Genomic DNA, 27,689 nt, shown 5'->3' on the forward strand with positions numbered 1-27,689 from the left:
CAGCCGTCTCTACAGTCAGTCTTGATGGCCTTACTGATTAATGATGCTAGATGAAGGCTTCAAAGTCATGTCAGGGGTTTAGGCTGCTGGTGTTATCCTGGTTGTCCCTGGTATCCTTTATCTTTCATGACAGCTTGAAGCTGCTGAGCAGCAAACGCCATCCTTCCGGGGCTGAGCTGTCCATTCCTCTGTTTCGTTTCAGCATGAACAATCCCAGAGTTGCCAGTAAAATTTTATTACTTGATTATATTACAGTATATAATGTGATTTAAGACATATTAAGTTAATATACTGTCAGAGACTGCCTGGTATAATAGGGAAGGCAATTTTCCTAAGGGGCTGATGCCCTCGGGGAGCACAGGGAGCTGGCTCAGGGCTTTTCACGGGTCCCAAATGATGTCCCCAACTGGTGGCACCTTCCAGCCTCACACCATATTTGTGGGGGACGGAGTCAGAGCCGGGCTTGTGCCCCTCCACAAGAGCAGGGTGTGTTCCTGGGACCCCAGGGAGGGTGACAGAGCGGGGGGCCGGCTGGCAGCCACCAGCCTGTCCCGCTGCTGCCGAAGCCACTCTCCCCGCCAGCAGTGGGATTTTGGGGATTTCACAGGCCGGCCAAGCCGGAGCCCTTCGCACGACACCCCGATGAGGTTCCGGGAAGAAACCTCGTCCAGACAATGCGGGAAGCGGCGATGCGCTGTGCCAGAGCGACAGCGCTGCCAGAGCCCTTCTCCTCCAGCCACAACTCCGGGGGCCAAGCTGCGGCCCCTCCGCCTCGGCTGCTCGCACGCACCCAAAATCCAGCCTGTGGGGAGGAAAAGGGGGTCCCAGTGCCCTGCAGGGGGGACCCTACTTCGAGTTTCCTCACCAAGCACCCCGAAACGCTCATGGTTGACCCCAGCCCGCCACCCCGGGGGGGACAAAGAAGGGGAACGGGAACGGGGCTGGGCAAGAAGGGGGCAAAGAGGGGGCAAAGCAGGGGACAAGGAGCGAGGGGGAGAAAAGAAGCGGGGGGGGCAGAAGGGGACAGAGGGAGGGCGGGGGCTCCCCGCTGGCACGGGGGACCGGACGGGGCTGCCCCGCCCCGGCACAGCCCGCGCCGGGGAAACGAAACTGGGACCGAGCCCCCGCCTCCCGCGGCCCCCCCCGCTCCGGCCGCCGGCACCATGGAGCGGTCGCTGTCGCTGGGGCCGCTGCTGCCGCCCTACGAGCCGCTGTCCGAGGCGCGGGAGGCGGAGGGGCTGCCCCCCAGCATCGCCGTGTCCGTGGAGCCGCCGCCGCCGCCGCCGCCCCGCGACCACCTGGCCTGGTCGCTCTGCACCACGATCTACGGCAACGTCTGCTGCCTGGGCTTCCTGGCGCTCGTCTTCTCTGTCAAGGTGGGGGCACCGGGGGGAGCCCGGGGAGCACCTGCACGGGGCGGGGGGCGGCCCCGGGGACCCCACTGAGCCCCCGGCTCTGGGGTGCTACATGGAGCCCCCAGAGCACCGACCCTGGGGTGCCCAAAGCACCTCCCAGAGCCCCCATGCACCCCACAGAGCCCCCACAGGGCTGACAGAGCCCCCTACTCCAGGAAGACCCGTGGATCCTCCAGCGTCCCAACCCTGGGATGTCCTGTAGACCCTCCAGAGCCCCCATGGACCCTCCAGAGCCCCCATGGAGCTGACAGGAGTCCCATGGACCCCATAGAGCCCCCAACCCCAGGGAGACCCATGGACCCCACAGTGCCCTGACCATGGGGTGCCCAATAGCCCCTACCGAGCCCCCAGTCCATAGACCCCCGGCCCCCCTGAGCCCTGGCTGGCAGCTCTGGAGAGGGTGGGGGCTTGGGGCAGGCAGGGAACCTGGTACCCCAGGGTTCTGCTGGTGTTTCGGGGGACCCAAGCCCTGCACGGCAGCTCAGGCTTGCACAGCCCCTCCAGCACCTCTCCCCCCCGGCTGGAGCCCCCCAGGGCATCCTCCAACCGCACTGACTGTCGCCCCCACCTCCCCCCAGGCCAGGGACCGCAAAGTCCTCCGCGACTACAGCGGGGCGCTCAGCTACGGCTCCACCGCCAAGTACCTGAACATCACTGCCCTGCTGCTCAACATCTTCCTCGTCATCCTCATCATCGCCCTGATGGCTACTGGCACCATCGCCGTCATGAACCTCTACCACCACCAGCAAGAGCAGCCAGAATCCGTCTTCGGCCCCGCTTAGGGCTCCCCCCCCGTGTCTGCCAGGACCCCCAGAGCCCCTGGGGTCCTGTCCCCCTTTCCTCGCTGCTCAGAGCCCCTGCGGAGCCCTCGCCGGAACTGCCTGGAGACACCTCCCTCTGGCAGGAGCCGAGCACCCCAAAACTGGCGGTAGCAAAGGGAAAGAGCTTTTCCACTTCCCGCCAATCCTGTAGCTCTAAGTGCCTCTAAGAATAATCCTAAGGAGAAGTGCCTTGTTTGGAGAAAATCTGGTTCAAATAAAGGTTTCTTACACTTTTGCCCCGGCTCAGTTTCATTTTGACAGGGAGTTGTTTGGGGTCCCCCCATTCCAACTTGACCAGCAGAGCAACAGCGTCTGCCCTCGGGACATGCCTGGAGAGGGAAACTGTCCCTCGGCACGGAGCATCACCAAGATGATGCTCAGGGATGCGCCAGGGCAGTGAAACCGGCTACTCAAGGGGAAGGAGCATCGGTATGGGGTGCAAAGCGCTTGCAAGGCTCCCCCCAAGGATGCGGGTAGAACCTCATCTTTGGGGTGTCACCAGGAGCATTCCCACCCTCACCGACCCGCAGGAGAGGGGCAGAGCAAGCAGAGCTGAGAACAAGCTGGATGTTTGTGTGGCGGGGCTGCGCAAAGCGCTGGAGCAAGGCAAGCTCGAACGTGACGGTGTGCAGCCGTGCGCAGGGCGGGGGGCCGGGGAGCTCCCCGAGGGGGAAGCTGTGGGTGGTGTGGATCCATCCCAAAGCGCCTCACTGCAGGAGAGAGCCGCACAGCTCAGCCCTGGGCCCACCGGGTGACGGGGACACCAGCCGGGTGACGGGGACACCAGCCGGGCAAGGCAGCTTTTAGTGTGAAGCAAGATGGTGACCCCCCCTCTCCCACCCTCCAAAGCTTTTCCAGCATGAAGCCCGCACCCCATCCTCAGGGGCAGACACCCTCGCGCCTCCGCGCCTGCCAGCACCCGGCACTGGGCTGCCCAGTCCCCAGTGACCCAGGCAAGACCTCGTGAAGAATCCCGGCTGCAGCCCATCTGGCAGAGCCTCAAGCATGCGGCTGGGCTGGCCGCCCCCTCCCCAGCTCGCCGGAAGTCTTTGCGCTCCTCGTCCTTGGCAGGCTCAGGTCCCTGGGGCTGGGGCCCTGCGAGGATGGGGGGGAAAAAAGCGCGCCTTTTTTTTTTCCTCTCCCCAAGAACATGAGGCTCCTGCCAAGAAGCTGCACTCATGAGTAAGATGTCAGAAATCCCACCCGCAAAACACAACGGTTATTTGTTGCAGGATCCCTGGCACAAACCTCCTGGTGAATCATTTATTCCTCCGCCTCTTCCCGTAAGAGCAAACAAGCACGTGCCCCCGCTCGCAACCGGGGCCGCTTGCTGCCCGCAGGCCCCCAGTGTGCCCGCCAGCGGGACACTGGGTCAAACACCCCCTCCAGCTGCAGGGGATGAGAAGTTTCCTAAAAGGACAGCGAACCCCTGCTCGAAAACATCGCCCTGACCTTTCCAACTCCTGGCCGCTGCGGCACTGGCAAGAGCCGCGTCCCATTATACAAGGGGCTGGCGGCGTGCCAGGGGCTGCGCTGGCTCCCCGCACGCTCCCCGCTCTGCCTGTCCCCCAGCTCGGCACCAGGACCCCGCGCGTTCTGCCCAGAGCCCTCGGGCGCAGCGCTACCCAGGGACACGCTGCTCACCGGGGCTGGCACAGGGGTGCGGGCTCACCGTGCACCCTCCGCAGCTCTTACCCCTCCTCCATCAGCACACGCACACAAAATTCCCCAGGGCACACCTTCCCAGTGATGCTCTGCAGCCAAAAACCCGCCAGGGTGGTCCCAGACTGATATCCCTGTGCAGAGCGGGATGGGGAGGGAGGAGCAACCCCCCACCCTCCGCACACCCCAAAGGCCCTCCAGGACCCCAAGGGGTTTTGGGATGGGGACGTCCCTCGATGGCGGGTGGGACAGCAGGCAGAGCCGGGTGGGACAGCGGGCACGGTGGGGCTTTAAAGCCAGGAGAGCAAAGCCATTTTTCTGGGGTAAATCCATCCAACTGAGGGGCTGCTGCCCCGCAGCAGGGAGGGGCAGGGCCACGGTGCTCCAAGGACACAAACAGCCTGTTTGTGCTCTTACAGCAATTGCTTCTGTCTGTTGGCAAGCGGCCACCCAGCCCTCAATCTCCTGGCCACGCTGCCAGAAGCCAGCACTGAGGCCGGCGCTGGCCCCCGGAGCCATGTCACCCATGTGTCACCCGCATGTCACCTGCCTGTCACCCCGCAAGCCACTCTCCCCCCAGCTGGCGAGCCCCCACAGACCCCACAGTCCTGTGCTTGCCTCGCAGACCCTTCCGTCCAGGAGTGCCAAAGCCACCCACCCCTGCATTTCGCTTTCGCGCATCCTCCCTCCGGCGATGGACCCAAATCTGCCATCAGCTGCATCCCCATCCCCAGCATCCCCGGGGACCTGACCGCCTCCGCGAGGGCTGGGGTGCAGGGGGGAGCGGAGCCGGGGGGCACCGTCCAGCAGCAGCAACGCAGGTTGAACTTCATCTCTCTGCCTTCTGACATCTCGTTTGTTCAGCTGCAAGGGCAAATACACAAAAAAGCGGGAAGTGCAGTCAGAGGGGTGGGAATTTCGGCAGGCGGGTGGCACCGAACACAGGTCAGTGAGACATAAGATGTGATCCCGCCTGTGCTGGGGCTCTGGGAGAACCAGGATCCCCGAACAGGTGCTTGGAAACGATGGACGAGGAACCAACCGGCAGCGCTGGGTCCTTGTGGCTGCTGGTTGTCCCCAGCCAGGTTCCAATGTCATGGTCCCTTCATCTCCATGTGAGCCAGACAAGCCGGTGGTGCTCCACGGAGGGACCCCGCCACCCCAAAATGGGGACATCCCCACTGGGGTCCTGCCAGCAGCTTTTTCAGCAGCACCATACACCAAGTGTTGGGGCTGGAGAGCAAACACTCCCTCGAAATCCTCACCCAGCTCACTCCATCCATCCATCCATCCGTCCATCCATCCGTCCATCCATCCGTCCATCCGTCCATCCATCCGTCCATCCATCCGTCCATCCGTCCATCCATCCGTCCATCGCCTTGCCTGTCCCCACCAGTCTCCCTGCAGCAATTCCTTAATTATCACCACGACCTGATGAACCTTGTTAAACCCAACAAGCAGCCCCATGCTACCAGGGAAATAGTTGAGGAAAAAAAAAAATCTTTGATTTTCCTGTGGGTTAGGGACGGGTGACATTAGGGGCAGGACTTTCAGATCCACACCCAAATCACGGGGACAGCCCGAAAACCCGTGCGGCAGAGAGTGCAGGTGACTAACGCCCTTGTCCTCCTCCCAACACAACCCTCCGCTCTTCCTGAGCGGGGAAAAACACATTTCTCAGAAAAAGGTCAGCGCTGAGTTTCCTTTTATCGGCCTCTCGCTCGGCCTCCAGGAGCCAGCCCCTGAACAGGAAGGATGTTGATGTTTCCAAACCCCGTGTGGTTTGTAGCTCTGTGCCCTGGTTGTCTTTTTATTCGGATGGTTTTTACCTCCTTGCTGCTCTCCTGACGCTTGTTTCTTTTATTTTCCACCCCACAACCTTATTTTGGCAGCCACAAGACTCTGTCACAGCTGCAGGTCCTTGTCATGGGTGCCAAAACCAAAGGTGGGGGAAAACCCTGGAAGCGCAGTGTGCAAACCCCAGCGGCTGAGTGCCCCCCACTGCTGGCTTTAGCCCCCACGGGCAGAGATTGAGCTCTCAGCAGGGGATTGTGGCTGGGGAGGTATCAGGGGGCTGGTGGCTGCCCCCCCACCAGTGGTGTGTCCCCACTGTCCTCCTGTGCCACATGTCCCCACTGTGACTGAGTAACCGCAGCAGCACGGCTCTGCCCCGACCTGCCCGCGGCAGAAATCGCTTCACAGCCCCACAGAGCACAAAGAGAAGAGGAACGGGTGAGGCACCTGCCCCACGGGCATCACTCGCCCACGGCATCACCCGCCCACGGCATCGCCTGCCCCACGGCATCGCCTGCCCCATGGCATCGCCTGCCCCATGGCATCGCCTGCCCCATGGCATCACCAGCCCGACAGCATCACCCGGTCCACAGCATCCCCCGACCCACGGGCATCCTCCTCCGCCTGCCCCCCCAGCCACGCCTGGGGCGGCGGTTCTGCCTCCGCCTGGCCGGAGCCCCCAGCCCGCCCGGAGCCCCCAGCCCGCCCCGGGAGCCCCCAGCCCGCCCGGAGCCCCCAGCCCGCCCGGAGCCGCCCCCCCGCAGCCTGCCCGGCAGCGCCGCAGAACCCGCCCCGGTGCGCTGTCAGGCGGGGGGGCCCCACCCCGGCAAACCCTTCGTCTCGCCTATAAGAAGCCCGAGTGCCCGTGCCCCCCCCGCTGCTCCCCGGCTGGGCTGCCATGGAGAGCTTCCCCCAGCCCGTCGGCATCAACATGCAGCCCTACGGCAAGAACGGGGCAGGGACCCCGGCCCCCGCCTACGGCCCCCCCGGCACCGCTGGAGAGCGGCCAGAGCCCGGCCCGCGGGACTTCGTGCTCTGGTCCCTCTTCAACACTCTCTTCTGCAACCCCTTCTGCCTGGGCTTCATCGCACTTGTCTTCTCCGTCAAGGTGAGGGGAACTCACCCTCGGCCCGCCACCCGCTGCCCGGCTGGGGGTCCTGCCTGCTGCCTGCCCTGCCAGGGCTCCCCAACCCCTCTGCGTTCCACCCCGGCTCACCCTGTGCCACCCCACCAAATCCCACCCTGTCCCGCCCCACCGAATCCCACCCTGTCCCACCCTGTCCCACCCCACCAAATCCCACCCCGTCCCATCCTGTCCCGCCCCACCGAATCCCACCCTGTCCCACCCCAGCTCACCCCGTCCCATCTTGCCCCAAGCTGCCCCCAATGGCCCCATCCCCGCCTGGCTTCCCATCCTTCTCCCATGAGATGTCCCCCCACTCCCTCCTGCCATGTCCAGCCCCACCATGTGGGTCCACACCCAACGTCCCCAGCAAAGCCACCACTCGAGGGCCACCTGTTGCTTTGGGAAGGGGGACAGGGCAGCGTCGTGGGTCTGTCTCTCCTTCCGCTGGCTCGAGTGAGCCCCAAACCATCCCCTGCCAGGGGGACAAGGTGGCAGCCGGCTCCTGGCCCCCTCCCGCCACGGTCCCCACGCCACTGCAAGGCTGCGCTCCTACCCGAGACAAAAAACAGCTGCTCCCTGCGCACTCTTCCTTTATTACCTTGAAAGTGAATAATTTTTAACGGGCGTCCTGGGAACCACTGAGCAGCACATGTCGGCACCGTGTCAAGTGCCATGTGGGCTCTCCCGAGCAGAGCCCCCTCCCCTGCCCGCTCCCCCCCGCGCTGCTGCCCGGCCCGCAGCAGCACTGGGCAGCCTGTCGCCAACGTAATTGCTTTTATTAAGCTGTTAAGAAAGCGCTTTCAGGCTGCTGCGAGCTCTGTTTCTGCTGCCTTGGGGTGGGTTTGGAGGGGGTGCAGTGTATCCTGGCGCCAGGCTTCGGCGAGGCCGGCTGCTGGATGGCAAGGGGCACCGGGATGTCCCCTCGGCCCATCACCACCACTGCCACCGCCCCTGGCTCGTGCCATTTCACCGCCCGCCTCCCCCTCCGCATCCACAGGCCAGGGATAGGAAAATCGCCCAGGACCCAGCAGGTGCCAGCAGGTACGGGAGGAAGGCCAAGCAGCTGAACATCGTTGCGTTCTGCCTGGGCGCCGTGGTCACCATCATCTGCCTCGTGCTGCTGGTTCAGAGCTACAGGATGATGTTGGAGGCAATGAAACACCGCTGACCCCATCCCGCCGTGGGGCAGCGGCACCGGGGCCTCATTTTCCTTCCTCTCCACCTCACTCATCCAAAACCCATTTGTCTTGTTCATGGGGGAGACAGGTGGCTCCCATGGGACCTCCCCCTCGCTCCCACCAAACAAGGGGGTGTCCTCAGGCACCCTCCTGCTGCACCCTGCCTGAGACAGCCCCCTCCCGCATGAACCTGCGGGGTGAGCTCACAGCAAATAAAGCTCCTTCCTCACACTTCTCCGTGTTTTGGAGTTTCGGGAGGCATTATTCCCCCACCGTGGGTTGGGGGATACCCCATAACTCATCTGAGGCAGAGCAGCAGGAAAGGGGCTCAGAAAGGGGGTGCCACGTGGGCGCTGTTAACGCAGTAAAAACATGTGCACTCCCCCCGGGCTCCTGGGGTGTTCAGAGACACACTCTCCCCCCAGCCCATTTCCTGTGCTTCCTCCTGCCCGCGTCACCGACCGTCCCCGGCGGAGCCGCCGCGGCGGGGAGGGGGCTGCAGCCCCGCCAAGGGAGCCGGGGCTCAGCGGCGGGGCTGGGGCGGTCGCACCTTCCCTTGCCCCCGCCCGCCAGCACCCCGAAACCATCTGTCAAACCCGCCCCCGGTCCTGCCCCCCCCCGCAGCCCAGGGAGCGGCTCCCCAAGCGAGTCCCCCGAGCTGTCCCCCACCCGGCGGCTGACGCGGAGCGATAACCCAGTGACACGGGGGCGGCGCCGCCCCGCGAGGAGGGTGCAGACCCCGCGCTGGCCCCGGCCAGGAGCGGGGGTGTCCGGCCGTCCCCCGCCCCGCGCGCTCCCGGGCGGCTGCAGTTTCGGTTCGTCCCGCTGCTCCGGCCCCGCCGCGTCCCGGCCATGAAGCCCCGGCACAGCGAGGTGTCCCTCCCGCTGCAGCCCCCCGGGCGGGGGGCGCCCCCCGCCGCCGGCCCCCCCGAGCAGCCCCGGGACTACGTGCTCTGGTCGCTCTTCAACGTGCTGGGGGGCCACGGGCTGGCCTGCCTGGGCTGCCTCTGCTTCCCCGCGCTCGTCTTCTCCATCAAGGTGAGGGGGGAACAGGGACGCCCCGCCCGCCCGGATCGGTGCCCCCCACGCGGCCCGTCTCCGCAGCCAGCTCCTCCCGGGACCCCCAGCCCAGCCCGGGCCCCAGAGACAGCCCCGACCCGGGAGCCCCAACCCAGCCCCTGCCACACCACCCCAGAGCTGAGACCTCCCCGACCCAGCCCCTTCCCTGGCCAGGGAGCGCCCGGGACCCCTGACCCACTCCGACCCCGACTGTTCCCTCAGCTCGGGACCCCCTGATCCAGTGCCCCCCCCCGGGACCTCCCTGTGTGCCTCCCACCCCAGCTCGCCCCAGACCCATCTCCTGATCCAGGACCCCCCGGTCTGGTCGCCCCCAACCCAACCCGGACCTCTCCCCTAAGCCAGGTTCCCAGACCCAGTCTCCCCTGTCCCAGACACCCCCGATGCCACCCTGCCCCGAGACCCACGGATCCCCACAGTCCATCCCGCCGCGGGAGCTGGGACCGGGGTCAGAGGGAGCAGGCAGGGCAGTGTCACCCCCTGCCCCGGGGCGATGCGTCCCTGAGGTCCCAGCACCATCCTGTGGCCACCCCCCTGCCGTGCCGAGGCTCCAACCAGTTCCCCCCCCTTGCTGAGCTCTCCCCGGACCCCCCAGGCTCGTGACTGCAAGGTGCTGGGAGACCTGGAGGGTGCCCGACGGCACAGCACACGCGCCAAGGTGCTGAACATCATCTGCTCCCTGCTTCTGGTGGCCGGCGTGGTGCTCACCGTCATTGCGGTCATCGTGGTCACCATTGCCTGATGGCCACCTGGCCACCAGCCCGCTTGCTGCCACCCTGTTTGATGCTTCTCCTTCCCGCCCCTCCCCGAGTGTCCCCGCTGCGGGTACGTGGTGCAGGGTCCCCGCTGCTGCACCCTGGGGTGTCCCGGCGCGTGGAGGGCTGGGCCGGGCTGGGACGCGGGGGACAGCCCCCTCTTGTCTCTGCCTGTGCACGGGGAGCTGCTGGGCTTCACAGAGCGGTGACACATGTATAGGTCACCGTTGCCGCCAATAAAGCTTGTCCTGCCAAACCCCCTCACCTGTCGCTTTATTCCCAGCGGGGAAGGAGAAGAGGGTCCTTGTCCATCTCTGTGCCCCCATTCCCACTGCGGTGCAGAGCGCTGCCAGCCCAGATCCCACGCAAGTTTCTCCCTAAAAGCTTAGGCATGGCAGAAGAAAGAAAGAAAACAATAATCTCCCATGTTTTTCTGGCCGCACGCAGCCCATCCCGCCACACAGCCCCTCCCACTCCCACTTCGGGAACCCCGTAGAAGTAGCACTTCTACATTTTGTTATTCAGTTCCCATTTAATGCATCAGGCAACCCGAACACACTGCAAATGAGGGATCTTCCCAGCCGAGGCCACTGGGAGGAATGGGGCTGGAGGTGGTGGTGCGAGCCAGCGCGGTGACAGATCCCAGTACCCAGGGGCTGTCTCTTGGTGACGGTCACTTGGTTTCAAAGTCACCGCGTGGCTCGGTCCTCCCGGTGCGCTCAGCCTCTCCCTCGCTCGTGCCGGAGCCGTCTGTGCTCCTCGCGGTGGAGGAAAGCTGGACAGAAAAATCCCACAGGCTTGCAAACCCATTTGTTTCTCCTAGCTCCCAGCCAAGCCCGCCTGACAACCACAGCTCTGGAGGGCTGTAATTTCCCCAGGTTATATATAGAGGGGCCGAGGCCGTGCCACAGGCAAGCCCTATATAAAGGGGCTGCCCCGCGCGCGCCCCAGCCAGGCTGGTGCGGCAGGAGAACCAGGGGGTGCCCCTCTGCGTGGCCATGGACACCTCGTACCCGCGGGAGGACCACAAGCGGGGACTGTCCCCTGCCGACCCCGTCCCCCCACCACCCCGCGACCACCTCGTCTGGTCCATCTTCAACACCATCTACATGAACTTCTGCTGCCTGGGCTTCGTGGCACTTGCCTTCTCTGTCAAGGTACAGCGCCGAGCGGGGTGGGGACCGTGGGGTTCCCAGTGGGGATGGGAGAGGGAACATTTGGGGTGACCTGGAAGCCCTCCCCACACCGATGCCATGGGATGGACGTCCTGAGGAGCCACAGAGCAGCTGAAATGGAGGCACTGTCCTGAGCAGGCACAGAGCACCCTGCTCCTGGGAGGGGGTCAAGAGCCCAACGCCTTCCCAAGGTTGGCGGCAGGTGACACCATCTCCTGGCAAAGCCCCCACGCCTTCCCTACCACCCATTGGCAAGGCTGTGAGACCCCTCTAGCTGAGCACAGCCTCCCCTGCTAGGGCTGTCACCACCTGGGGACCAACCCCATCTCCCCAGAAGATGCTGGGGGGCTGCGGTGCCCCCGGCCCCTCCACCTGCCCCTGGCAGGAGCAGCTCCAGCCGGACTGGAGAGGGTGGAGGGATGGGGAAGGTGAGGGCTGAGCCAGCAAGGCTCCGAGAGCAGCAGGAGAGGAGCGGAAGGGAAAAACCCAGCAGCTAAGACGTGGGGCTGGGGGAGCAGGGGCACATGGAGCCGGCGGGTGGGCTGGGATGGACAGACGGAAGGCTGAGGTGGACAAACGGCTACCCCCTTGCCTGTCAGGGAGCCACTGGCCCCATGGCACCAAGGGCTAAAGGCTGCGAGGGTGCTGTGCTGGGGGAGCACGGGGAGGGGACACGGGGAAGGGACACGGGCAGCCCGGCCGCCGCTGCCCCCGCTCTCGGCTCTTGCAGGCGCGGGACCGGAGAGCAGCCGGGGACGTGGAAGCCGCTCGGCGCTTCAGCTCCAGGGCGCGGTGCTACAACGCGCTGGCCACGGCCGCGAGCGTGCTGCTGCCGCTGGCGCTGGCCGCGCTGGCCGTCACCGGCGTCATCCACCTGGCCCAGCTGGCCCACGACTCTGTCGGCTTCTTCACCTACCAGCTCGGCGGGAGCGACGACGAGGACAAGTGAGCGGCGGGCCAAGGGCTTGCAGAAACTCCTTCGCGAGGCTGGTGGCCCCCCCAGAACAGCCACTGGCCCAGCACAACCCACCCATGGCCACAAGCTCTGACACCCGCCAGGCAGCATGTGTGGGGGGACGCAGCCCCCAGGCTTCTCCCACGCCCCCCATTCCTGCACCCCCTGCCCCACAGTGCCTGACACCCCCCGGCTGCTGGGGCAGCTGGATAATTGGTGTTTGCCCCGGGGTTTTGCCTCCCTTTGTTCGATGTGCAGCACAGCATCCCCCAGGTATTGAGCACAGCATCCCCCAGCCGTGGTGATTTCTATTTAAATCATTAAACCGTTTCACCTGTTACAAGTCTGTCTGTACGTGCAGTGCAGGAGGGTGCTAAGGGGACAATATGAATATGGATTTTTTGCTCTGATCATGCTTTTTGCAGCCAGGAGAAGCCATAATCTCCTTGACCCTTAAAGCCACTCAGCCTAAAACAGCCCCAGGCCCTCAGGGGCCCCCCACCCCTGTGGGGGAGAAGCTTCTTGGCCCCATGGGGACACACTTGGGCGGATGAGATATCATCCCCCAAGGAGAGCTGAGACCTGCAAACTCATTGCAGGAATGCAGAAGTCCCCCAGCACATCCTGGGCAACGACAGAGGGTACAAGCAGGGGACACAACCCGCTGCGCTGTGCTGGCCCTCCCTGGGCCAGAGCTGGCTCGTTTTGGCAACTGGACCAAAAGGATGCCTTTCTGGGGGGAAAAACACCCCTTTAATGTGGCCTGGGACCTGGCCCAGAGCCCAGCTTTATCCCCCCAGTCCTGGTGCAGCCCCCAGGGCTGCTCTGGGAGGGCGAGGGGCTGGAAGGTCCGTTTGTCCCACCCTGCTGCTGAGAACCACTGCTAATTAGGGGTTTGACGAGGCGGCGGGACAGCCAGCTTAATTATAAGGCAGGGGAGTTGCTCCGACTCCTTCTCTAAGCGTTTCCACATGCTGCCGGCCACGGGCTTTTTATAAACTGCAGGGATCCAGCCCAAATTCCAGGGGTTTGCTGGGAGGAGGACAGGGAATGCCTTGGACCCCCCTGCACTGCCACCCAGGGCTGTTCTGGCACAGGCAGGGGGGAAAGGAGGCACCAAACAGCCTGGGAGGGGGACACAGCAGCAGGAGGCTGCGGGGTGCAGAGCTGGCTGTGGGGGTTTGGGTACCACGTGCCGCGGGGTGCAGAGCTGGCTGCGGGGGTTTGGGTACCACGTGCCGCAGGGTGCAGAGCTGGCTGCGGGGGTTTGGGTACCACGTGCTGCGGGGTGCAGAGCTGGCTGCGGGGGTTTGGGTACCACGTGCCATGGGGTGCAGAGCTGGCTGCGGGGGTTTGGGTACCACGTGCCATGGGGTGCAGAGCTGGCTGCGGGGGTTTGGGTACCACGTGCCGCAGGGTGTAGAGCTGGGTGCGGGGGTTTGGGTACCACGTGCCGCAGGGTGTAGAGCTGGGTGCGGGGGTTTGGGTACCACGTGCCGCGGGGTGCAGAGCTGGGTTTAGGTACCACGTGCCGTGGGGTGCAGAGCTGGCTGTGGGGGTTTGGGTACCACGTGCCGCGGGGTGCAGAGCTGGGTTTGGGGCAGCACATGCCCGATTTGCAGTTGTACATGGGCACCAAAACCGCTGTAAGAGAACACAAGGCACTGGAGGGGGCTCAGACGCCAGAAAAACACTGCACTTCTCAGTATCTGAGGTGACATTAATGACAACTGATGTCAGGGCTTCCTGCCAGAAGGGCTTTAACTCCAAAACTGCTTGAAAAGAGAGAAGATAACATAGATAGGGGGTTAAAAACATAATCGGGATGTTATACGCCAAATAACTCAAAAGAAAAAGAGCACACACAGTCCCACGGGGCGGGGGTTCATGGCACAGCCCGGGACCCCACTCTGCGCCCCACGGTTACCTCCCCCTGCCGAGAGCCGCTCTGCAGCCTGTTCCTGCTGTTAAACCCGGCTCAGCCCAGGTTTAGGGTGGCTCAGTGGACACCTCTGAATCCAGCCGGCCGCCGTGGGGAAGGAGACACTCTGCCCTGCAACAGCGGCCGCCCGCGTGAGACCCGGGGCGGGTTGTCCGCAGACTGCCGGTGTTTTGGGGAGCAGAGGCGGGGGGTGACACCGTACCTTCCCGCAGGGGCCAGCGCTGCCCCGACGCCTCCAGCACGGCTTCCAGGGGACACGCCGGGGGCTCCCGGGCACACGCAGTCACTCGGATCCTGGTGTCTTCCCTGGTGATGCTGAACTGCAGCTTGTTGCCCAGGTAGGAGACGCCGGTGACCGTCAGCCCGTTGATGTCCGGGGGAAGGGCCGGGTCGAAGCGCAGGCTGGACCTGGTGATCCTGGAAAGGCAGGAGCAGCTCAGCGGGTCCACAAAGGACCTTAAAGGGCTTTAAACTCAGCACTGCTCTAAGTGCTCCTTCTCCGAAAGATGAAAATAAAGCAAACAGTTTGAATCCTTTCTCCAAGCCCTTACCCAAAGTCAGAGCCCCTTTGTGTGTTTTAGCTTTGGATGAACAAAGACAACAGTCACTGTTATCTCCTGCTCAAATCTCGACACGAGAGAGATCTCGACCATCATCTCCAGCCTGTTGAGCGGCTCACCAGACCAGAGGACTCAGGGGAGGCTCCAGAGCCTGGAGAGCCCCAGCACCAGAGCGACGTGCCTGCCGGGACCGGGGCTCACAGCGGGCAAGGCAAGAGCAGCTCGGGGGCCATAAATGTCACCCCGACATCTGGGGAAACCTGGATGGAGCCCCAGGGCCCGTGGCTTAAGCCTGTGCCCGGCGGAGCCCGACCCAGCACACACGGAGCGCCTGGAAACCCTCGAGCTCCACAGAACCCGAGATCGCGGTTTCCAGCTGGGAGCACGGCCGCTCACACCCAGGTCCACCAAGAAACTGGTGGGTTTCTCAGCAGTTCCTGACCACACACACAGAGTAAAAACACATAGTTAGTGCTGGGAGAGTTCGCTGAAAATCAAAAGGATTGTCAGTCTGATCCATCCTCAGTTAAACTAAGAATATGCTCAAGAGGCTGTTGCTTCAGGATGGAAACCACCCGGCTGCTTTGGGTATGAGACACAGCTTTAAAATTATATTACATGAACAGTTGAATGTTTTTTTCTAAGCTATTTTAGTGCTGTGGCCCTGCCAGCCGAGCTCTTACGCAGAGCCCGCAGACCCACGCGTGTGCAGGGCCGGCTGCTGCAGAGGGGTGCGCGACATCGTTCCGTGCCACATCCCAAAGGGACGGGCTGGTGTCACAGCCCAGTGCAGGGACAAGCTTAGGGAGTGACACGGAGCTTCCCAAACGTGCAACCATCTCACCAAGCGACCTGTTCCACATCTGCTTCCCATCTTTGAAGCGGAACAGCCCTGCGGCAGCTCAGCGCGGTGGCAGGGGACCGAGGTCTCCAGTGACAAAGGTCCCTGCAGAAGCACCACAGTATCATGTATAAGGACCAGCCTTGTATCTGCCTGCGAGGCGATCGTACGGACTTTCTCTTCAATCAGTTCACCAAAAGGTCAACACGATTGGTGGATCGCAGTCTTTAAGCTTCATCCACACTTAGCGAAGAAACCAAAGCTGCAACCACCTACTGAATGGGCAGGTCAGGACGTGTTTGATACAGCAACACAAAAATGATATTGGCTACCTGTCCTGAGGTCACAGAGATGTCCCTCGTCACTGAGGGTGCTCAGGGCTGGCCCAGCTTTGACTCCTTTGGAAGCCAACAGCTTTCAACACTGACTGAGCAGGAGGAGAAACGGACCAGAGCCTTTCCACCTCTGAAAACTGCATCAGTGACCAGCTGCCCCAATAGCCACATTTCATCCACGCCCATTAACGTCCCTGTTTGTTTGTCACCTGCCAGGAGCTTTGGAGGATGTTCTGGATGCTGCAGGTTCCTTCCTTTCTCATGAGTAAAAACACATTGCTCCAGCTAAACAGTAAAGTTTCGAGTGACATAGCCGCTTACAGATTAACTGAGATATAAGGAAGGTCTCACCTGAAGCCTGTGCAGCCGAAGAGGATGGCCTGCAGGAATCCACCCATCCCCGTCAGGAAGTTCACAGCTCCTGACCCATCCGCATTCTCCACCCAGATCTGCTCCAGCAAGGTAAAGAAACACCTCAGTGGTGGCACTGGGACCCTTCATACGGTTATGTGGGTCTGAGAATGTTTGTCGTTGTCACTGTCATGTATCTGGGGGTTGCAATGGCTGTGCCCCGCTGCCCATGCTGGTGTGGGGCGGTGGGTGGGCTCTGGTGGGTCTCTGAGCACCAGCTCCGTCCCTGCCCCAGCCCCGGCAGGGCGCAGATTCTCCTCCTGCTCTTTGGGAGCTCGCAGAGAAGAGACAGAGCGCATGACTGCCTTGTTCAGTGCAACAGCCCAGACCCTGGTGACCGCAAGGGCGGTCAGCACGGGCTGCGGCCCCAGGGACGGCTCGGTGTGGTGGGACCTCCTGGGGATCAGGTGAGACAGAAACAAGAGGCTTTTGTCATGGGGAAGAAACCATGACACGCAGCTGACCTTGAAGGGCTCGGTGATGTTGCTGAAGCACTTGTTGAGTTGGCTCTGGGCTCTCTGCAGCTCCTTCAGCTCCAGCCAGCCCACTGCAAACATGCTCTGCAGGAGAGAGCACCATCCTTCCACCAGCTGCTGTGTCCCCCAGGGGTGACAACACAGCAGAACCTTCAGAGTGACAACACAACCGGCATCTTCCGACCCAGTGCAGACACCTTCAGCGCCCATCTCCAGCTCTGTGCTGCCCCTGTCCCCTCAGAGCAGGTCAGACCGTGCACATTGGTGGGGCTGGCAGTGACCAGCTGGGATGGAAACAGCCCCCTCGTGCGTCAATCCCCCCCAGGCTTTGTCCCGTCCTCACCCAGGTCATGGCCGGCCCATCCCGCGTGGTGACGGGCTCGTACATCTCCAGGTCGTTTCTCCGGACATTGGGGCTCATGGGGTGCATCAGCGGGAAGCCCAGCAGGACAACGTCGGCTTGTTTGACGGGCTCTCCTGGGAAGGGTCAGTCAGAGCACGCATGCCAGGAGCTGGCAGACATTGTCCATACACCCACAAACCCGACCCAAACAGAACCCTGCTGAGAACAACCGACGTCACATCAACGGGAAGGCAGCGGAGCCGCAGGGAGGACAACCCATCGCTGCCTGGCCAAAGGCGCAGCAGGACAGCAGCTCGAGGTTTGTCGAGGCAGGACGCCGACACAGCCGTGGTGGCACCCAGCTGGTGTCGCCTGAGCCTCAGGTGCAGAGGAACAGCCCCCAGGATCCCACACACCTGCCCTGCACCGCGAGGCAGGGGACACCAAGCTGGGAACTTCCACCGGGACCAGCTGCTGCCTCCCCGCTCACCTGGGCTGTACCCGTCGTACTCGGGGTGATATTGCTTCTCCGCATCAAAGGGCACTTTGACCTTCTCGGCACAGTCCACCCATTCCTCTGGCACGGGGATCAAGAAGTCCCGAGCAACATCAGCTGCAAAATTTAAGCTGCAAAGGAGCGAGGAACAATGGTTTGTGTCAGGCATGGGCGCCCGCGACCCCCCGAGAGGCGAAGAGAAGAAAGGGAACAGAAAGAACTGACTGAGCCACAACTGCCAAGAAACAGCTACTCTGAAAGAACACGGGTCACAGTGCAAGCCTGCGGCGACAGCTTTCACTGCTGGAGCTGGGAGCTGGTTCCTCCAGCTTTAGACGTCTCCAGCAGGCTCATTGTACAGACATCCCATAGAGCGCAGGGAGAGGAACCCTCCTGAGAAGTGAAACCCCCCTCAGCCTCATGTGGACGCCGGGACGGGGCACAGGAACCGCCATGGGCCACCTACTTCTTTGTGCTGACTGTGAAGGAGAGGAGCCCGGCTCAGAGAGGTGCGAAGGGAGGAAGGGTGCATCCCCGGCCAGCCGGTGAGGCAGGGCAGAAGAGAGACGGGCCGGTGCTTCACCACGTTACCTCCGCTGGGCCACGGCGTTGGTGTACACAGAGTTGTCAACTCGGTCATGGTATTCGTCCGGGGGCATGACGCCTGCGGGGACGGGAAGGGGACGCTCCAGGCGGCAGCACAGCCAAGGGCTGGCCCTGCTTTGTGCCCCTCCTCGCGGTGGGACGGGACGCGGAACCCTCCCGTCGCGGCGATGCCCACCCGCAGGGTGAGGTTCTGCCTCTCTGCTCTGGCGGGATCCCACAGGCGCCCCGGTGCAGCGCTCAGCAGAACATCGGTGGGGCTTGTGACACCGGTGGGGCTGGCCACAGCTCGGGCTGACGGGCAGCAGACACCCAGCCTGAGGGCGTCCCCTTGCTGCACAGACAGGGTGACCCTCAAGCCATCCATCCTTCCAAGTCATTCAGCCACTCGCACCAGCAGCCCTGAGGGCACCGACGCATGTGGCATCAGCTCGTACCCCCATGGACGGGGACACGTAAGGGTGTCCTATGAGTGGCAAGGGCCTAAGAGGAGAGCCAGCAATACTGGGGTATTGGAAGAGAGCTGAGCATCCTGTCCCGTGTCCACGTGGACACAGCCACCACGTGTGAGACGTTCCAGAGGGCAGGAGCCTGGAGAGCCCGTGCCCTCCTGTCCCCGTCCGGCTGGAGGAGCCGGGAGCCTCTGCTCACAAACCTTCCCCACCAGCGGGTCTGGCGGCTGCAGAAGTACCTGTGATGTGGTAGCACTGCTCCTCCTCGCTCCACACCATCCTGCTGCACCAGTACTGAGCCGCGGCTGCCAGCAGCTCCCAGCCGCCCTCCTCCCGGAACAGCTGCTGGTCCTGCAGCCAGACGAAGCCACAGAGAAACACGGCATGAGGACGCTCCACCAGAGCCAAGCCCAGCAGGACGGGAGCTCCAAGGAGATGCATGTAGCAGGAGAAAAGGTCAGAAGACTGGCCTGGGTTGAGCCAACAGGATGCTGAGCCGCCCACGAGGAGCAGGGACAGAGGAGACAGGGCTGAGGAGAGCCTGGGGTGGAACCAGCAGTCTGACAGGAGCAGACAACAGCAGAGTTTGTCTGGGAAGGGACAGGGACAGCCAGCAGGTGCCCGGCAGGCCTTGCCACCGGGCCGTCCAGGTGGCACACAGTGCCCTTACCTGTGTGGTGCAATAATACTGCTCAAAGGCCATCACAACGTCCCCGGTGACGTGAATTTCCTGGGCTCCATAGATCTCCTCGGGACAGACTTCCCGGCCCGTGGCTGCACTCTCCCACGGGAACTTCGCACCCTGCCAGAAGGCATCCCCGAGGCAACTCAGCACATCACCTTGAGATGCTCGCCACAGCCCGCCGTGCGCTGGCCACAGCCGCGGCGAACAGAGCCAAGCCCAGCGCGCTGCTGGGTGGCAGCAGCTGGACGGCCCCGCGCCCGGCACTGTGCTCGGCACTGTGCTCGGCCCCGCGCTCGGCACTGCGCTCGGCCCCGCGCTCGGCCCCGCGCTCGGCACTGTGCTCGGCCCCACCTCGTAGCCTTGCTCCCGCGCGTTGTGCAGGGCTCCTTCCAGCCGGCGGATCCTGTACTCCAGGATGGCGCGGGCAGCGTCGGGGTAGAACAGCAGAATGTTGGGGAACACCCAGGTGTCCTGGGGACAGCCAAGAAAGGCGAGACGGTGGGATGGGCTGGCGGGGCACCCAAACGCGCCCGGCCCACCCAGCTCATTGAGTTCACACCAAGCCTATGCTGAAAAGCTGAACGTGCCCGTCACAGAAAACACTTCTGTTTTTCCCACGGCGCGGGCACAACAGGGCTGGCCGCTGGCACCGGAGCTGGGAGGAGGAGGGCAGGTCCCAGCTTGCCCTGTCTGAAGCGGCTGCAGGCTGGTGGCCGTGCCCCCCGCTGGTTGCTGAAGCCCCTTGGGCACCCTGCGCCAGCCCAGCCCCAGCCTGCCCCCCGTGGGGTCTCTCCCAGTCCCTCACCCCACACAGCAGCTCCGGGCATCCCGGTTCCACCGGGGTGATTTGCTGAGCAGGAGACCCCAGTAGCCCCCGCCTGAGCCCTCCCCGTGTGCACAAAGCCCCCAGGCCACCAGAGCCCCCACGCACCTGGTCCCAGAAGACGTGTCCCCAGTAGTCCTCGCCCTGGGTACCGTTGGACAAGCCGCCGGGGCTGATGCCGTGGAAGGGGAAGCCGGGGCTGCCCTGGGGGGGGATGGCGCTCAGCAGGTAGTAGAGCCCCCCCCGGAGCGCTTTCCTGAGGGCCAGGGGTGCGTCCAGCTCCACGCCGCAGCTGTCCCACCGCGCGGCCCACGCCTGGACGTGCGAGGCGTGCAGGGACCCCGCGGCCGCCAGGGCCAGCCCTTCGCCGTAGCTCCTCTCGGCCTCCTCCCGGCTGTCGGCCACGGCCGTCAGGAACTGCCAGCATCGCTCCCGCTCCCCCTCGGGCAGCGTCAGCGCTGGGGGCACCGGCGTCCAGAGCATGTGCACCGTGGGACGGGGCCCCCCCGCCGCCTCGGGAACCAGCGTCTGCCCGTAGACGTAGCTGCGGGACACAGCAACGGGGACGGGGCGGTGGGAGCCGTGCACGTCCACCGCGCGGGGGGGCGTCCCAGTGGCCGAGGACGGGGCTGCCTTGTCCCCAGGCCGCAGGAACTGGGTACGGCTGGTCCCCAACGCCAGTAGCCATCGTTGGAGGTCACCGCCTCCAAACTCATTTCTCTGTAATCACATCCAGCCCCTGCGGCCTTTGTTGCTCTTTTACGTGCCAGACTGAGCGATAATTCTGGAGCAATAACTAATAGAAATGTTTCTATACTTAATTTTGGTTTTTTGATACACCTGCCAGGAAGCAGCAGATTTGCACAAGCCTCCACGCTATTTACCACGTCGGGCCAGCTCTCGCCGTACTTGTGCCATTTATTTCCTGCTGCTGAGCAGGGCAGCGCGCACCAGCCCACGGTGGGTGAATTCAGGGCAAGGCCCCCCCGACCCAAACTCACTGTGCTCCCTGGAAGTCTGGTCCTTGCTTCAGGTCCAAGTCCTGGCTCTTTGGCACAAAAGGCGTCTGGAGCTGGACCGTGACGGGGCGCGTGGCGTGAGCCGAGCGTCGGATGGTGATGCTGGAGGCCATGAGGTGGACGAGGGAATGGTGAGCGTAGAGCTGGTGGGTGGCTGTGCAATCTGCCGCCCGCAGCACGTGGCTGAAGGTTCCTGCAAGCACAGCGAGAGACGTGAGCCTTTGGAACCATCAGGGCCCCGCGTCCTGCCCCAGCTCCCTGCCCTGCCTACTGGTTCCCTCTGGCAAAGGAACCACGTTCCCAGGTCCAGGTCCAAGCACAGCTTTTGACTGGATGACACTGTTAACACCCTGAATCTGGCCAAGCCGCCAAGGAATGATTTGTGTTATAAAACATTTTATCAGGCTTCGCGATTAAACAGCGTTTGCCGAGCCTGGCCACAGCAGGGGTTGAGAGACAGTCTGAAAATCGCTCTGATTCTCACGAGAAAGGGGAATTTTGCACTTGCTCCAGCACAACTTCAGCAGAACACCAGCCCACAGGTACAGAGAGCATGGGGAGAAGGAAGATGGGACCTTGTGGAGCCTTTTAATGGCTAGAAGAGGGTCCCCAGCAGCTAAAGAGCAGCAGGTGCCCGAGACGGAGCTGTGGGAGGAGGCGCTGGGACGGGGGACCTGCCCTGCTGTGCCGCGTACCCGCGCGTGTGTCCAGGGTGAAGGTCTCGGCCGGGCGGCCCCCGGGCAGCCCCATCCTGACGTTGAGGGGGCTGGGGACGTCGGCGCGGTGCGTGTCCCCCGCCGCGCCGTTGTAGACGCCGTTGAGGTGCAGGACGTCCCGGTAGAGCCGCGTGCCCAGGCAGGCGTTGGTCAGCGTGGGCAGCAGCCGCGGGTCGGCGGGCAGGGCCGCGGCGCTGAACACGGCGGGGTCCCCGCTGGCATCGGCCATGTCACCAACCCACCTGCGGAACCGTAACGACAGAGTCGGCGGCTACAAGGGCTGAACGGCCAAAGTCGCTTCTCCGGTTCCCCCTTCCCCTTCTGCCACCCGCTCCGCGGCAGGAGCCCACCAGTTCCCCCGGCACGGCACGGCACGGCCACCTTCCCCTTCCATCCTCCTCTTCCTCGCGACGCCACGGAATCCTCCGCTGCGGCCTCAGCGGCTCCACGGCAGCTGCCCGCACCCCGTCCTGCCCCCCGCTCAGCCTCAGCTCCTGCCTTGCTGCGGTACCAGCTGCCTGCTTCCTCCGTGTACATAAATATACAAAGAGATATTTGTATACGATATATAAACCTATCTGTTAAAAACATACACACACGTAGAGCACCTTACAGAAGGCAGCTGTAGCCGGCGCCTGGCAATGCTGACCCCTAAAATAACGCAGAAACAGTGAAACTGAGGCACCAAGGGGCTCTCAAGGGGCTGCAAAGCCAGCGGGGGACACAGATCACACCGATGCCCAAAGTCCCTCCCCACAGCAGCCGGCTGCTCACCAGGCGGTGCCCGAGGGTGAATTGTGAGAAAAACCCTCCGCCTGCCTTCAGGAAAGTTTAAAAAACAATACGATTTAAAAAAAACAGGTTGCGGAAAGTGGGGAAACCTGCTCTTGCCTTGGGCGCGGGGCTGAGCCGAGCTCCGGCCGCGCTGGTGAGGACGGAAGTCGCCCAATGGAGAAAGAAGGAAGGAAATCACTTTTTTTTCCCCTTCCTTAAAAAAATAACAACACTAAACCTCTAACCCTGGCCAAGCTGGGTGTGCCCAGCTGGGCTCGCCGCCCGCAGCGGGAGCACAGAGCCACCGGGGCTGCTCTGCGGAAGGGGGAACCGAGAGACGGAGAACAGTTTGCGAGGATTTACCACCTGGAAGCCAGCTGGGGAGGCAGCAGCCCCGGCGCGGCCGGGAGCAGCACCCGCCGCCGCGCGCGGGGACCACGGGCGACACCGCGGGTGCCACAGCTGCTGAACACAACAGCCGGGGTTCACCCCGCGTCCCGCCCAGGGCAGACAACGGCCCCTCCGCAGGCACCGTCACTCCCCACCAAACGTGGCACAACCGTCGGTGATTTGTAGGTAGAAGAGCGTGGCTGCACCATAGGCAGCTCAGCTCATTCTGGGCAGAACAGACCGACACCCAGGCGTTCAGAGCCCCCAAAGCCGGTTCCTACCTGTCCTTTTCAATGAGACCATCCTGCTCTTCACGAGCAGCAGCTGCTCCAGGCGAGGGCTGAGCCGGGGGACCCACCGGCAGCACGGGGCTCCGCCGCACCCCGGAGCGCAGAGCCCACCCCGGCTCCGCTGTGCAAGTCGCATCCCCTGCACACAGGAGAGCTTTTCCCTGCCGGCTGACCCCCCGGGCACGCGCTTCTGCTGTATTAACGCAACGCTGAAATATTCCTTTGCAGAAAAGCCCTTTCTCACAGCAAGCCCAAACCTCCTGCAGTTCTGCCGTAGCTTTTTCAGAGGAGCTGATCGTGCTGTGAGCAGAAATGAGGGTTTCTGGCAGCCTTTTTTTACCTTCCCATCTGCACAGTACCATTTTCTCACAGGTAAGTCAGGGCACCAGTTTCTCTAAGAATTTCAGGGGAAATCCATTAACCACATCTGTCTCTTAGTGCCAGCTGCTCCTCCAGCTTCTCAGACACTTTAATTAGTCCTTAAACTCCTGTTCAAAACAAAATTTACAAGGCTTTATTCCTCAACAATGGGGTTATTCTCCTCCTCTTCGGAGCAAACACAACTGAGCGTTTCACAGCTGCCCCGACCGCCGTGGCCGCTCTGGGCAGCCGGCGGGACGTCACCAAGGCAGGGAAAACCCCTGGAAAGCCCATTGCCAGCAGCAGGTACAGGCAAGAGGATTCGTTACTGCTTTTACACTTCAGCAGTTGTGTTTGACCGGTCACGGTCTGTGCAGCCCATCGTGCCATTTTCAAGGTAAAAACCCGCACCTCCCTGAGGCAGTTGTTCTGGGAAAACGGCTCTGAGCTCCGTCCAAAGACAAGACCCGGCTTCATCCTGCGGAAGAGCCAGACGCAACCTGGGAGCTGCGAGGAGGGCGATGGGGAGGAAGGCAGCGATCCCGGCGCCGGGAGGGAGAGCTCAGCAGCCCCGTACAAACCTGCCAGACCTTCTGCAGAGCTGTTTGCAAGGGAGAGGACGAAGCCGGGCTGTTCAGCACAGCAGACACGCGTTGAAGCTGAACGGGCTCCGTTCATCCCGCTGACGAGCGCCCACCTGTCAGAGCAGCGAGACCCGGGCTCGAGGATCAAACACCATCAAACTCGATCAGACACCATCAGCAGATCCCACAGCACCTGGGACGGGCCGTGGCTGCTGGACAGACAGACAGCCAGCACAGAAGAAGGAGCCCGTGCGGGTTTGGGTCTGTGCAAACACTGAGCCACGAGGGAAGAGGGAGAAGCCACGGGTGGGACGAGCAGCATCCTGCTCGCTGCTTTCAGAGACCAGGCATCGCATCTGCAACTGCTTGAAAAAAGTACATTGTGTTTTGAGGGTTATAAGTTTTAAACGGCCCAAGAGAAGAGGCCGGTTCTCCAGCAAAGCAGCACAGAGGGGTCCCACCTGGGGACATAGTTTGTGACCCCGCGGTGTGGGGAACTGGGTGCTGCAGAGGGAGAAACAACAACCACCACCACATATGGTTATTAAAAAAATTAAAACAAAACAAAAAAATCAAGTAGTGAGCAATTAGGGAAAGTCCTGCCTTTTAAGGGCTTTCCTGGGCCGTGCCCTCGGGCGAGCAGCAGGCCCGGTGCCGAGCGGTGGCAGCGGTGACAAACCCGGCAGCTGCAGCCTGGCCGCGGTGACACCGCCGCTGCCACCGCCATGAGGGGCTTCCAGGGGGCCACCCGGCTGCTGGTCACCGTGCTGCGGAGCCCACGCGTCCCCCGGGCAGGGGTCACCTCCAAACCACCCGAGCACCCCGTCTCTGCTGCTGTGAGTACCTGGGGACCGGAGAGAAAAGGGGGGGACCCACCTGCTGGGAGGGGACACCTGGGCAGAGGGACACAAACCCCCCTGTGTCACAGCCAGACCGTTTTGTTGGGGGTGAAACAAAAGGGAAGGGGGAGAAGGAGAAGAGGTGGCCGCACCCCCCGCTCCCTCCTTCGGGCTCCTGCTTCCAGCTGATTTTATTTCAGCCCCTTTTTTCACCTTTGGGGTTCAGGGCACTTGCTGAGGGTCCCCCAGCCCAGGGTGTCCCAGGGGACTGAGCTCAGGGAGGGGGTGACAGTCCCCCAAGGCCGGCACAGGGACAGAGCTGGGCCCTGTCCCCCCTTCCACAGGACCCTCACCCCGGAGCGGGTGTCCCCGGGGCAGGGCTGGGCTCTGCTGTCACCGCAGAGCCAGGCGCGGGGTCCCGCCGTCGTTCCTCCCTCTGGGGACAGTCCCCACCAGGACAGCAGCTGCCCCAGCTGTGGGACCCTCCCAGGCTGGAAAAAGGAGCTTTCCCCCAGAAATGCTGGCTGGGTGTCACCCCCAGCCCTTGTCTGTGGGGTTCAGCCCCTGCTGCCTCTCCAGGGTCTGCAACAAAACGCTTCACGAGCCTGGAGACCCTTTCTGGCCAAATAAAAAAAGAAATAAGGTGACAGTGCAAGGGGTTAAGTGCTGCCCAGGCGCACCAGAAATAGAAGCAGCTGCAATTGACACCCCAAAGTCATTTGTAAGTCGTCACGGCCGCTTTTGGAACCACAGCGAGCCCGAGCCCCGGCCTGGCTGCGGGCCGACGGGCACGGGCTGCTCCCTTTTCCCAACATGTGTCAGGACAGAAAAGCGCGATGGAGCAAACCCAGAGAGCGGGTGGCTCGGTGCATGTCGGTGACACCGCCGTGCTGCCCCGAACCGGCCTCCCCGGCCCCAACGGGTGTCTGTCCCAGCACCGCGGGGCTGGAGGGAGGACAGACCACAGACAAGCGCTCCTGACCACGGCAAAGCTTTGGGTGGCACTTGTTATTGCCGTTTTGACACGGTGAGGGTTAAAAAGCTACTCAGCTTGAAAACAAAGTCTTCCTCATTTAGAAAAAGGTGAAAGTGATCCTTGGTCCATGTTCAACATGAACTGCCGACACGTTTCCACAAAGGCATCCTGAGGCTGTGAAAGCACCATCCTTGTCTCTCCCCGCCGCAGGAACAAGTCATTGCACTCTCCGTCATGTCCGCGTGCTTCCTGCTGCCCACAGCCTGGATCCTGGCACACGTGCACCACTATAAGAGCCGGGGCGACTAAACACAACCTGCCGAGCGAGGCGGATCCGACCGCAGAGCGGACCTGTGCTGGGAAGAACCCTCCGAGCTGTCCATTAAAATGCACATTAGCATCCAGCATAATGGCTTCTTGGTTTTGCTTCAGCCGCGTGCATGTTCCTGGGATGGATCTGCAATCCCACCATCCCGGGGCTGTGTTCCTGGGATGGATCTGCAATCTCACCGTCCCGGGGCTGTGTTCCTGGGATGGATCTGCAATCTCACCGTCCCGGGGCTGCGTTCCTGGGGATGGATCTGCAATCCTGCTGTCCCGGGGATAGATCTGCAATCCTGCTCTCCCAGGGATGGATCTGCAATCCCGCCGTCCCAGGGCTGCATTCCCTCACGCTGCAGCAGGCTCAGCGGGGCACATTACCCACGTGAGCTTTTACCCTGTACAGCTGCAGCAAAACACAGGGCAGGTACCAGGGAACCACTCACAGCTCCAGCAGGGAGGCAAAAACTCCTAGCAAGAAAACACTGAAAGGCTGTGACATTTTAATGGTCTGCAGGCTGGGTGCTGCACGTCCGACTTCTCCTCTGCCCCCATGAACCCCCACACCCCGAAATACACACATTTCCTACATTATTTGTGTTGGGGAAGCGGCCGGGCAGCCCTCACTCCCATACAGGCAGGTCTGGGCAGCAAATAACACTTCCAGACGTCCTGGACAAACCTCCAAAACAATGATCACAATTCACCCAGGGTGCGGATGTTCACACAACTTTGCGCCTGCAGTCTCAGCGTCAGCCACACTTTTCTTTTTCCCCTCATGGGCACTAAACCCTCAGAGCCGAGACACAGAGTGTAGAAGCTCCAGTGGGTTAGTGACACCAGTCACACCGGCACCTGGAGCCCTCGAGTCACAGCAGTGACCAGCCTGGCACTGCAGAGACACTGGCAGCAGTGGCCAAAACCCACAGCCATCCAGGGAACCGAGCCAGAGGTGAACACAACTCTGCTCAATTAGAGTGACCGCAATACACCTCTGTGGATAAACCTCGGTGCAGTTTGCTGGTACCACCGGAGGAGCATTAATTGCCCAAATGGACACTCAGGTCATCCCCACTTCAGATCCACATTTGTTTCAAGTTCCCCATGTGCACAACCACCTTCCATTGCTAGAAAGGCAGCGCGGCAGCAATGTGGCAAGACAATGACATGACAGAAAGGTTTTAAAGTAGCCATTAAGAGGCAAAAGCAGAACCAAAACTCGTCGTCTCAGGCCTGATTTAGGCCTTTCCAGTCAGTAATGCTCACCCACTCAATGTGAGAAAAGGAATCAGGACTACAGCTTCCCACAAATAACAGGAACTTGACAATGAAGTACAGACCGAGATATTACACACTAAATAAATTGCACGCTAATCCGTCTGGTGATTAACAGCGTTCAAACCTGTTGTTCTTGGACAGAGGGTTCTTGCAACAGGAAGCTTAAAAGGAAACGTGTTTTTAAACGGATCAGAGGCTCAACTGCAAACTCTGAAGA

The 27,689-nt window shown here is 62.3% G+C and overlaps 5 protein-coding genes and 1 long non-coding RNA gene across 8 annotated transcripts; 5 read left to right on the forward strand and 1 right to left on the reverse strand.

The window, feature by feature from the left end:
• The first annotated feature begins 1,111 nt into the window (after positions 1 to 1,111).
• Positions 1,112 to 2,471, forward strand: LOC135989432 (dispanin subfamily A member 2b-like). Its single transcript, XM_065636254.1, has 2 exons — positions 1,112 to 1,376; positions 1,994 to 2,471. The coding sequence occupies exons 1-2, from the start codon at positions 1,164 to 1,166 to the stop codon at positions 2,195 to 2,197; spliced, it is 417 nt and encodes a 138-aa protein (XP_065492326.1). The 5' UTR covers positions 1,112 to 1,163; the 3' UTR covers positions 2,198 to 2,471.
• A 4,073-nt stretch (positions 2,472 to 6,544) lies between these two features.
• LOC135989731 (dispanin subfamily A member 2b-like) lies at positions 6,545 to 8,227 on the forward strand. Its single transcript, XM_065636763.1, has 2 exons — positions 6,545 to 6,800; positions 7,816 to 8,227. Exons 1-2 carry the CDS (start codon positions 6,591 to 6,593, stop codon positions 7,984 to 7,986), a joined length of 381 nt encoding a protein of 126 aa, XP_065492835.1. The 5' UTR covers positions 6,545 to 6,590; the 3' UTR covers positions 7,987 to 8,227.
• A 422-nt stretch (positions 8,228 to 8,649) lies between these two features.
• LOC135989733 (interferon-induced transmembrane protein 5-like) lies at positions 8,650 to 10,069 on the forward strand. The gene is made up of 2 exons (XM_065636765.1): positions 8,650 to 9,034; positions 9,669 to 10,069. Exons 1-2 carry the CDS (start codon positions 8,849 to 8,851, stop codon positions 9,813 to 9,815), a joined length of 333 nt encoding a protein of 110 aa, XP_065492837.1. The 5' UTR covers positions 8,650 to 8,848; the 3' UTR covers positions 9,816 to 10,069.
• Positions 10,070 to 10,497: 428 nt separating this feature from the next.
• Positions 10,498 to 12,257, forward strand: LOC135989732 (interferon-induced transmembrane protein 5-like). Its single transcript, XM_065636764.1, has 2 exons — positions 10,498 to 10,985; positions 11,734 to 12,257. The coding sequence occupies exons 1-2, from the start codon at positions 10,827 to 10,829 to the stop codon at positions 11,950 to 11,952; spliced, it is 378 nt and encodes a 125-aa protein (XP_065492836.1). The 5' UTR covers positions 10,498 to 10,826; the 3' UTR covers positions 11,953 to 12,257.
• Positions 12,258 to 13,542: 1,285 nt separating this feature from the next.
• Positions 13,543 to 22,606, reverse strand: PGGHG (protein-glucosylgalactosylhydroxylysine glucosidase). 3 transcript variants are annotated; one of them, XM_065635992.1, is made up of 15 exons: positions 22,552 to 22,606; positions 21,640 to 21,902; positions 20,927 to 21,137; positions 20,034 to 20,469; positions 19,454 to 19,573; positions 19,088 to 19,219; positions 18,888 to 18,977; positions 18,657 to 18,768; positions 17,954 to 18,026; positions 17,357 to 17,493; positions 16,867 to 17,000; positions 16,512 to 16,607; positions 15,988 to 16,085; positions 14,103 to 14,317; positions 13,543 to 14,011 (listed from the first exon to the last, which is right to left on the reverse strand). In XM_065635992.1, exons 2-15 carry the CDS (start codon positions 21,887 to 21,889, stop codon positions 13,926 to 13,928), a joined length of 2,190 nt encoding a protein of 729 aa, XP_065492064.1. In that variant the 5' UTR covers positions 21,890 to 21,902; positions 22,552 to 22,606; the 3' UTR covers positions 13,543 to 13,925. The 3 variants fall into 3 exon arrangements, with proteins under 3 accessions (XP_065492064.1, XP_065492065.1, XP_065492067.1); XM_065635993.1 differs by lacking the exon at positions 22,552 to 22,606 and adding an exon at positions 22,435 to 22,538; XM_065635995.1 differs by lacking the exon at positions 18,888 to 18,977.
• A 1,826-nt stretch (positions 22,607 to 24,432) lies between these two features.
• On the forward strand, positions 24,433 to 26,283 carry LOC135989539 (uncharacterized). Its single transcript, XR_010606322.1, has 2 exons — positions 24,433 to 24,894; positions 26,084 to 26,283. It is a non-coding gene; the product is annotated as an uncharacterized LOC135989539 (long non-coding RNA).
• Positions 26,284 to 27,689: the final 1,406 nt, after the last annotated feature.

The sequence above is a fragment of the Caloenas nicobarica genome, chromosome 5, assembly GCF_036013445.1.
Source record: "Caloenas nicobarica isolate bCalNic1 chromosome 5, bCalNic1.hap1, whole genome shotgun sequence".
NCBI lineage: Eukaryota > Metazoa > Chordata > Aves > Columbiformes > Columbidae > Caloenas > Caloenas nicobarica.

Coding starts and splice junctions, on each gene's coding strand:
- LOC135989733 (XM_065636765.1), top strand. CDS start 8,849: ATGAAGCCCCGGCACAGCGAGGTGTCCCTCCCGCTGCAGCCCCCCGGG. Junction 9,035..9,668: donor CGCTCGTCTTCTCCATCAAG/GTGAGGGGGGAA, acceptor CGGACCCCCCAG/GCTCGTGACTGCAAGGTGCT.
- LOC135989432 (XM_065636254.1), top strand. CDS start 1,164: ATGGAGCGGTCGCTGTCGCTGGGGCCGCTGCTGCCGCCCTACGAGCCG. Junction 1,377..1,993: donor CGCTCGTCTTCTCTGTCAAG/GTGGGGGCACCG, acceptor ACCTCCCCCCAG/GCCAGGGACCGCAAAGTCCT.
- PGGHG (XM_065635992.1), bottom strand. CDS start 21,889: ATGGCCGATGCCAGCGGGGACCCCGCCGTGTTCAGCGCCGCGGCCCTG. Junction 14,318..15,987: donor TTCGGCTGCACAGGCTTCAG/GTGAGACCTTCC, acceptor CTGCCTTTCCAG/GATCACCAGGTCCAGCCTGC. Junction 14,012..14,102: donor GCGCTGGCCCCTGCGGGAAG/GTACGGTGTCAC, acceptor CCGCTGTTGCAG/GGCAGAGTGTCTCCTTCCCC.
- LOC135989731 (XM_065636763.1), top strand. CDS start 6,591: ATGGAGAGCTTCCCCCAGCCCGTCGGCATCAACATGCAGCCCTACGGC. Junction 6,801..7,815: donor CACTTGTCTTCTCCGTCAAG/GTGAGGGGAACT, acceptor CCGCATCCACAG/GCCAGGGATAGGAAAATCGC.
- LOC135989732 (XM_065636764.1), top strand. CDS start 10,827: ATGGACACCTCGTACCCGCGGGAGGACCACAAGCGGGGACTGTCCCCT. Junction 10,986..11,733: donor CACTTGCCTTCTCTGTCAAG/GTACAGCGCCGA, acceptor CGGCTCTTGCAG/GCGCGGGACCGGAGAGCAGC.